The 9072-nt window shown below is 37.4% G+C and overlaps 1 protein-coding gene across 7 annotated transcripts in view; it reads right to left on the bottom strand.

Moving 5' to 3' along the window:
- Positions 1-2279: 2279 nt before the first annotated feature.
- The window catches only part of LOC135216072 (mucin-19-like), a 191499-nt gene continuing 184706 nt past the window's right edge, over positions 2280-9072 (bottom strand). For 2 of the 7 annotated variants that reach the window (XM_064251066.1, XM_064251067.1), the window contains one exon: positions 2280-8387. In XM_064251066.1, coding sequence (XP_064107136.1) covers positions 6382-8387 — 2006 coding nt within the window. In that variant the 3' untranslated portion in view covers positions 2280-6381. Of the gene's footprint in view, positions 8423-9072 lie in introns of all 7 variants that reach the window. The other 5 variants (XM_064251068.1, XM_064251072.1, XM_064251071.1 and 2 more) reach the window with 5 other exon arrangements.

Genomic DNA, 9072 nt, shown 5'->3' with positions numbered 1-9072 from the left:
TAGACAGATTACCAGGGCACAGATTTCAAATAATATTTACAAACTACCTATTCCACCAGACCACCACGCAATATAGGTAGGTTATACGTGAAGCACTGCCAAATGGCATAATGTCATTCTCCTCTCATTGTCTTGATACAATAAATCTCCCTTTCGTGAACCCAGTATTATCATGCATCATCCAAATGCCAATTTCCGATTTAATCTAATGCAAATAAATGAGCTGCATGACATCGAAATAAAAGGTGGCAAAATGATATCCCTCCGGTTGCTATACTGAAGTACTACTACGATTCTGAGATTCTCGTTTTCTCTGTACAAAATTATTAAAAAACGAATGCAGATATTAACTGGGTGTCTATGCTATAATTTCTTCTCTTTTACTTTTGTCGCAGAATACAACGTCGCCATATGTAGCGTTTATTTTGATAGGACAAGAAAGGGGAGCTTGATGCCTCAATATTAACTTATTCCACCATATATATGTGTCCCATATTGCCTATGTTCATTTAAAAGCAGTGAGGGAGACGAAAAATGGGCAGTGTGTGAACACCTTTGATAATTCTATTACTAAACGGTCATCAAAATCATAAAGAATAATATGATTAAAAGTTTGCTAGTTATACATAACTGTAGTATAAAACTCTTTTTTCATGAACAGTAAAAACTTTGTAAAGGACACAAGGCTCTTTTGTACATGATTCCAGACAAGTTCCATAAATGTACATCTTCAATATCTATTTATTGCAATTAAATGCACTTACAAAATTTGTACCATGGGCATGATTTCTGAATGTAATTGATTCACAGAGAATATTGTTTCTTGAACCGAGTCCAGAAGATTATTTCAGCCCCAGACGATATCTTAAGTCAGCGAATTGAAGAATTATAAATCATCGGCTAATATCACAGCTTCGAAGTTTATCACTGTCCCTCTTGCGGCTACCTACGCAAACTTACTTCTGATTCACAATAGACGGTCAACAGTAATAGGACAAGGGGAGACTGTCTTGTTTCGCTGTTTCCACGCATTTTTATGGCAATTTCTGGCTTTTTTTTTTAAATCACCAAAACGCCAAACTCACTCTAGCAGATAATATCCTTTTTCAGACTTATACTGAAAAACTGTCCTAATACGTCAAAGTACCAACCGCCATTGCGTTTGTTTTTAGGACCTGGCTCACTGAGCTGCACGCAAATATTAGCTTAATTTATTACTGACCCTTGATCATTCATCATTTACTTCTTTCGGTTTATTCATAGATAGAAAATACCGAGGCAGGTTGGTCAATTATTGCAGTTTATATTCGCTTCGTCAAAGTCAAAATGTCGTTGTTGATAGTCTTAAAGAATATATGAAACAGGTCTATATGCGAAGCAGTCTTGGAGATATAATACTGAATTCTAGTCAAAATAAGCAAGGCTTTATCAACATTGCAAGCCCCTATTTCATGATTTGCTGTGTCTTTAACATGGCAATCCGTCGTTTTGAGGATTGAAGTTGCAATTAGGTGTCAGAATTAACTGCGAGCTTGTTTTGCACTGCACTTGAAAAATAAACATTTTTTCTATAACCATATAGTTTTCCTGGACGGATGTCATCAGACCTTTACAACTCTTCTTCTCTTCATATAAAATCCTTTAAATTAAGGGCTTCCTTTTCACCCCCAAAAGGGAAAGTATACTTTAGATCAAGAGAACATATCCTTTTAGGCCATCCTCCACAAACTACTTCCAACTGGGAACCTTTGTACCCAATTAGCAATGCAAACCACTTACCTGTACGGGGAGACGGCATCCATTTACCCTTGAGGCGTCAAGATATCACACACTCAGTTCAACAAGATTAAGAGTTTCATAACTCTCTCAGTTAGGCTCACTGTTAAAGAGGTTTTGAAGCTCTGGTCTTCCAATAACTTTGGAGTTGCGGTATTTCCAGTTTTGTCAATGGATTCTCCTTTCCTGTGTGGTCTGTAAACACCCTTAAGTTATAATTTGACCATTATTTTTTGTGGTCGCTCCAAAATATCTGCTCTACAACCGTCTGAGTTCTATATAGTTCTCTTAATCGTTTATTCTCTTCTTTAACAAATGAAGATTTTATTTCGTACAGGCCTGCTTAGAAATTTGTCCTTTTTTGTTTCTTGCAGGCGTAAAAATGCTCATTATGACTGTAAATATTAATATTAATTTTGACAACACTAGCACCGCTAACCATTTAGAACAAGGTCTCGTTTTCGTCGCTTCGGAGTACATTTTTGGAGAGTCAAACACGGAGAGATTCTTTGAAATGGTTTTATTAAGGTACAATAAAACGTCCTCTTTTGCACCGAGGAAGAGAAAACTCCTGACATCTTGATATAGAGAATATATAACCATTCGACCGAGAATGAAGTTACTGAGTTAAGGACACCGAGCACTCTTAATGAAATAGAAAAAAGAATTTTTCTCTTGAGAGCATTGGATAACAATAGCATCTTTTAAATGATAGGTAGCTTTTCAATTTTTATATACAGGTAACTTTATATTATTATTTCTTCGCTTCGCTTTCCATCCTCTTCAGAAGTCAAAATAAAATCATTTTTAAAGGCGAAAAATGTCTTAGGCAAGTTGGGAATCTGAGATGAAATGTCTATTCATGAACACTATGTTTAAATTTATAGTTCGTTCCTTTTCATTTTTTTTATCTAGTACCACAATAGCTCACAAAAAGGAAGTAGGTCAGTATAAAGCCCCTGGAAATAATGTGCTGTGTACCATGCATTTGATGTACCTTGTTATTTTTATAGATTTTTTGTTTGTTTTTTGCATAGATAACCTCTATTGGTTAAAACTCTTTTTTAAACAAAGCTTTAACATAATACATTTCCAATACTTTCATCACCAACCCAGTCTCACTACTGGTACCATTATATTTATATTAAACATTAAATGTTTTTTTTCATTTATCACCATCAGCATTCACCATATGTAACACCACTGTCGCTTACAATTTCACAATTTTCTTGTCTAAGAACCCTAGTTTCACTACTATATCGTAGTTTACATTATCACAAAACTGGAACCTATATATCGCTATAAGGTCGTGAACTGGAGCTGCAGGGTAAAAAAAGAAATAAAATAAAATCGTCAGATTTTACAAATATTTTTGTTGCTTTTTTGCAGTGTTCTTATATTTTCTTAAATTTCCTTTTTACTCTCTAACAGTCTGAAGACTCGTTTCAACTCGAGATAGAATACAGTTTGGAATCAATGACTCCTTTTTTTTTTTTTTTTTTTTTTTTTGACAACTATATCCGACTTTCTCAGGAGTACCTCAAGGAGATTAGCGAGGGTTGAAAAATTTTTTTTTTTTTTTAGAGGCTACAGCTGATGCTATACGTGACCATTTAATTTTTATTCGCGGGCATTACAAATCCGTTTGTTCACTCCCACAATTAATTTGCTTGCTTAGATTACCACTGTATCACAGGCCACAAAATCTTTTACGTTGTATGAATGGAGTAAAGGACAGAAGATACTACAATGCGACAAAAGCAGACGAGATACATCAAATTCTAAAGGAAGTGGGAAATTTGATCTTTTTGCGAATCATGACAGTATTCTGAAGATCCCATTTTCCTTTGAGTAATTTAAAATACTCTACATCTTATAGTTTATATATTACTTTATTTTATTAAAAGAAGTGAATAATTTATGTAATGGATACTGTTCATTGTATCCTTTTCACTGTATCCACTATAATGCCTGCTTTGCAATGCATTCGATCAGGTGTATCGTTCATAATCTATATACTTTGTATTGTATCCTATAAAACGTATGCTTTACCAGTGCTGTATTTATATAACATTTATAATGTCTCAACGCGTACCCTGTACATTGTCTCTAATTTAATGAAATCTCTTTTACAATGTGTGCTTTACAAAGTACTAATCTTAATGTATCTTTTACAGTATATTAATCAAAATCATCTACCAAATTTATCAGTTAGATTATTTACTTCGCAATAAATTCAGTATCATATATCGCTTGCACCGTAACTCTCTGAATGTGTCCTGAGAAATATGTTCTTTTCAGTAACAATTAAAGTGCATCAATACCAAAGCCCATATTTTAAACGTTATCCTTTAAAACGCTTTAGTCACAATTCGCCCATTATGATGTATTTAATTTACATTATCCCTTGAAAAGACAATTAACCGAATATTGGAATAAATATTAAACAAAGACCACCTCGACACAAAACAATAAGAATTTTAACATTTGAATTCGATTACATACCCTTACTGATATTCTCTTTTGTCTCTACATGACATTTTTCTTCCATCATCCTTCCAATGAAATAAGTCTTTATAACATAAGAAGTATATTTTTTGTCAGTCTTGGTCTTATAACAAAATACCAGTAACATTATTTAACCGATAGGTATAAAACATTTCCCCTCTCTCCTCTGGAAAAAACGACAAGTTTCATAAATCGCAAAAATTGCATTTTGATAACGAACTTTAAAGCAAGAAATGCATTTTCAAAATCAAAAAGCTTGTTCCATCTCTGAAATCCAAAGATGAAAAAAAAAAAACTTTCTCGAGTTGAAAGGAGTCTTCGGAGGAACCATCTCTGACTTTACGCTTGTTGTCATTCACTTGTTTGTAAAAATTTCCTACTTCTACAATCAATCACTCAGCCCTTTTGGTTCGCGTAACGAATGCCGAGATAAACAACAGTGTTCTCCGATACAAAACACAACACAGATTCGAGAAAAGAAACAGAGTATAGATACAAATGATCGCGGTTTTTTTTAAATATAAATATCTATTATTTATAACACGAACTCTATAGAGTACCCATACTAAAACGGAAGAAGTCGGTACATAGAAACAGTTAAATATTTGGTAAATTCTGTGGGATGCAATAGGCACTTATGTCTTCTAAACAACACACACTATCAAAATATACAATAGATTGAATCCGCTTTGAATCCTTTCATTATTATTATTATAATAATTTTCAACTTAGATCTATTACTAATATATTTTTTACTTGCACTTTTACAAAAATCAAGCCTACATATTTTTTTTAAAACATTTCTTACAGTAACATTATCGTCATCATTTGCGCGCGCGCGTGAGTTGTCTCAAATCAAAAACAGAAGTTGTAACTGAGATTCTCGAACAAGACCCCTAGTGAGGGACGACGCATCTGGACACAGCTCTTTGTGTGAAGAAGAAGAAGAAGAAGAAGAAGAAGACTATACAGAAGGAAAAACAGGGCGACGCTAAAACAGGGTTATAGTCAGTAATTCGGCGTCTCCTCGCTAAGGGTCTCTCCCTAAACTGACCGTGAATACAACAATCGAAAAGAGGGAATGGGAGATAAGAGACTCTTTATGAAAAATGAAATGCTAAAATGTAAAATGGAGGGGTTCCTAAAACACCTTCGAATGACGGTCTAGATGAACGATTGATGATGATGGCTCGTGAGATCGTGAAAAAGGTGATTGATGATAGGAGATGCGTCCATGGATTGGAGTCCTACGATGAATGGATTGTAGTTCTGCCTGTGTGGGTGAAATGAGGCTACAGAACTTTGGATGTAACACTTGGTAAGCCTGTGATGCCATCGAAACACTTCAACGGAAACCAAAACAAACATTGCTGTAACCTGGCTGATGTCTGGCTGTGAGAAACAAAAATAAGAGCTAAACTCCCCATTATAGAGCTTTATTGTCCACGGGAAGTTTGAGCTGGACTGCAGCAGAATCGATATGAAATCTCTCATTCACGTTTAACAAAGAAATGCATTTATATTTAGCAAAAAGAAAAATGTTATCTCTGATCATCTTTATTCTAATGTCACATCCCTCTTGGAAAAATTCCACACGCATCACTTGAAGACCTCAATTGCTTCACCTGAATTCAAAATTCTAAAATAACTTTTAAATTAAGAACTACATAAATAGTGAAAGATAATTCTTGGATCTCGTTTAAAGCCGCAGCGGAGGATTTTGAATATGATATCTTAAATCAGGTACTCAAAAAGAACACCCGCAATACGTGCAATTACTTTAGAAATGAACTGTATAGTCTATAAATTCAAACAATCTAATGTTTTCATTAAATATGCATCACATGATGAAGGGGGTGAAATAGTAGTTTCAACTACAACATACCATGTCTTCTGGCTATCGAATTTACGATTCTTATACAAGCTGCTTCCCTGATGGGAACAATGGTAACATGTCGAAACTAGAAAGTTAGTTGATGAAAACTCACTGAAACAAAGATTGTCATGTAAAATGTATAAACTAGCTAAATGACTGATTGTGATATGACCTCTGTTCAGTATGACAGACAACGAAACCGCACGGCCGGAGTGTTAACCTCAAGGCGGAGGCCGGGAGATGTCTATGGTGCGAACCTTGGAAGCGTCACTGCCCAGGAGCTGCAGCTTGGCGTGGTCGGTCTCAGGCATGATGATACACATGAAAGTGGAGCCGGAGTTGGCGTCTCTTGGGTAGATGGTGAGCGGAGGGAATACTTCGCCGGCCTCAACGTAGGCCGTCAATTTCCTATGGACGTCAGGGTACTGATGCTTCAAACTGATTCCTCTTTCCCTTAAGTGTCTTTGAATGTTATTGAGTGCTATCTGTCTAGCAGCCTGAGGGGACGTATGAGAATCTGATATTGGCAGCGACATTAAGATTAAGGTTTCGGGTTCGTCCATGTCCCTGGTTATGACGTGAGGAGTCCACAGATCTGAACTTCGAACACCTCCACCCGACAAGCGTAATTTGGCACATCGAGAAACAACTTCCCTTTCCCATTTTGGCGAAGACCCAGTAGGAATTTCATTCATTATGCAAATGCTTACATATAGTATAAATTTATAGTCAGTATTATAATGTCTACACAATTCAGTTATTTGCTTATAAACTTCTGGGCCAGTCTCCTGAGGTAACAAATTCTCAACAGTCAAGTAATGAGTTTCTGGGACTTCACCCCCCGCAACAAATGTCTCGGCGCCTTTGACGTCATGAAAGAATATTTTCACAGTTCCACGACCCAGTGCCCTCACTCCTCTTCGAGCAACAGTGCTGAGTCGATCCAGAACTCTGTCATCATCCCGCGCTCTCGCAGTCACTTGTTTGGCAACTGCCAAGGCCTGAATCCTCTTACATTGTTTTCGATGTCGTTCCCAGTGCTGTCGTCGGCAGACTCTCGAACAATAGTGAGTCGAGCAGTTATGGCACATTTTGTATGATTTCTTGATCTCCTCTGTTTCAGCAATCTGCCCACATCCTGGGTTTCGGCAGCGAACAATTAAGTTGGTACCACTAAGTTCCTCATCAGCTTCAACACGAACATTTTCATTTCCATTTCCATTTTCTGATGAAGAGTCTGGGGGTATGTTCATGTGGCGAGGAGGTAAATGAAAAGTGACACGAGGGCCAGCTTGGTTCTTAGTTTCCACTGCAGATGGCACAGCAGCAAGAACACCTACTGCTAGAAGGGCATCTGTCACAAGATCCGATAAAAGCGGAGAAACCATTTCCGACGCTGACTTGTTGGGGGAAGCTCCCAGCTGATTGACTTGGCCGGACCCCTTGCTGCTGTTGGTAACAAAATGGCTAGGAACATTGGTCTGCTGGGGTTTGTAGCTTGTATGAACACTGGTGCTAATTGTGGAATCAACAAATGTGTTAGTGCTAGAAATGCATGTGACAGTTCTAGAGATATTAGTATTTGTGGAGTGACTATGACCATCCTTTTGATATGAATTAGTCAAATGAGTGCTAACCAAAGTAGTATTGGCCATATTAACAAATGTAACTGATGGGATGACTGAAGGCTGAGGCTGATACTTTGATGAAGGTGAAGTGTACAAGTGAGGGGAAGCCGTTTGAACATCTTGACCATAAACAGACTTTTTATGTAAATTCTGAGATGAAATGTGGCCTCCCTCACTGGGAGATGTGACACAAAAATTGCTCATGGTACAAACAGGAGCAGATGAAGAAGAAGAAATATAAGAAACATGAACATTCTCAGGTGGTGGAACCATAGAGGCATACTGTGATGTGGAGGCATTATGAGCAAGGTGAGAGAGAGCAGCAGCATTACTGGCGCTGTGAGCATTGGTGTAGTAGTGTGCAGGCGAATGCGTGAGCACAGCTGATTGGTGCAGCAATACTTGGGTGCCATGCGTCTCCTCTGTCAGCTGCTGAGCACTAATCGTCCCTCCGGGACCCTTCACCTCTAGCTGAGCCAACCTCTTGGTGGTTGGAGTTGCACCGCTCAGGTCGAGGTGAACGTGAGATTGGGCGTGCGTAGAGTGGGCGCGTGAAAGGGTGTGCGTGGTGCAGGTGGGCGGCTCACGAAGATTCTCACCTGTAACATGGCGTCATGCGTCAGGCAGACAAAGACTGAAGGAAGAACGGAGACAGAAGTATCAACAGAGAAACAGAAAGAAATGTTTGTGGTGGCATAAGACTGAAAAAAATGCTAATTTTCTAACTGTCAGCAAGTGATGAACTGCTGTGAGAAATCACTACGAGTAAGACTAGTCCATAATGGAAGTTGTAAAAATACTGAAAAAAATGTCATTTACTTTCTCCTTACAGTTACTCAATTTTCTACCATTTCAAAATACTGTTTTATTGACCTGTACAACAACGACCAGGCGACAGTTACAGCTTCCATTACCTAGCTCTGCTTTTCATACATGCAAGATGATTGGTGCTTGCCAGTGCGGAAGTGCACACAGGAATATACAGTTACTTTAATGGCCTACTATACAGTTCCCTAAAAAAATATAATGAAATACTTGCTTCCTGTCCAGTTCAATGAGATACAATTAATTAATCACAAGAAATAATCCCAAGAGTAATAATTTGCTCCCTTATTCTGAAGGCCTAATGTAGACTTGGGTGACATCAATTCAATTGTTTTGTATAAAGGAGTTCACAGAATGTCATGAAAAAGAGATATTGTTATTTTGACAAGCTTTAATCCTTTAGTTTTAGAAAGAAAAATTATAATTGTCAATGGATAGAAAGTGAAAAATGGTTGGCCT

The sequence above is a fragment of the Macrobrachium nipponense genome, chromosome 6 (assembly GCF_015104395.2).
Source record: "Macrobrachium nipponense isolate FS-2020 chromosome 6, ASM1510439v2, whole genome shotgun sequence".
In the NCBI taxonomy this organism is placed as follows: domain Eukaryota; kingdom Metazoa; phylum Arthropoda; class Malacostraca; order Decapoda; family Palaemonidae; genus Macrobrachium; species Macrobrachium nipponense.
The sequence above is the reverse complement of the archived record's forward strand: the minus strand, read 5'-3'. Positions and strand labels throughout refer to the sequence as shown.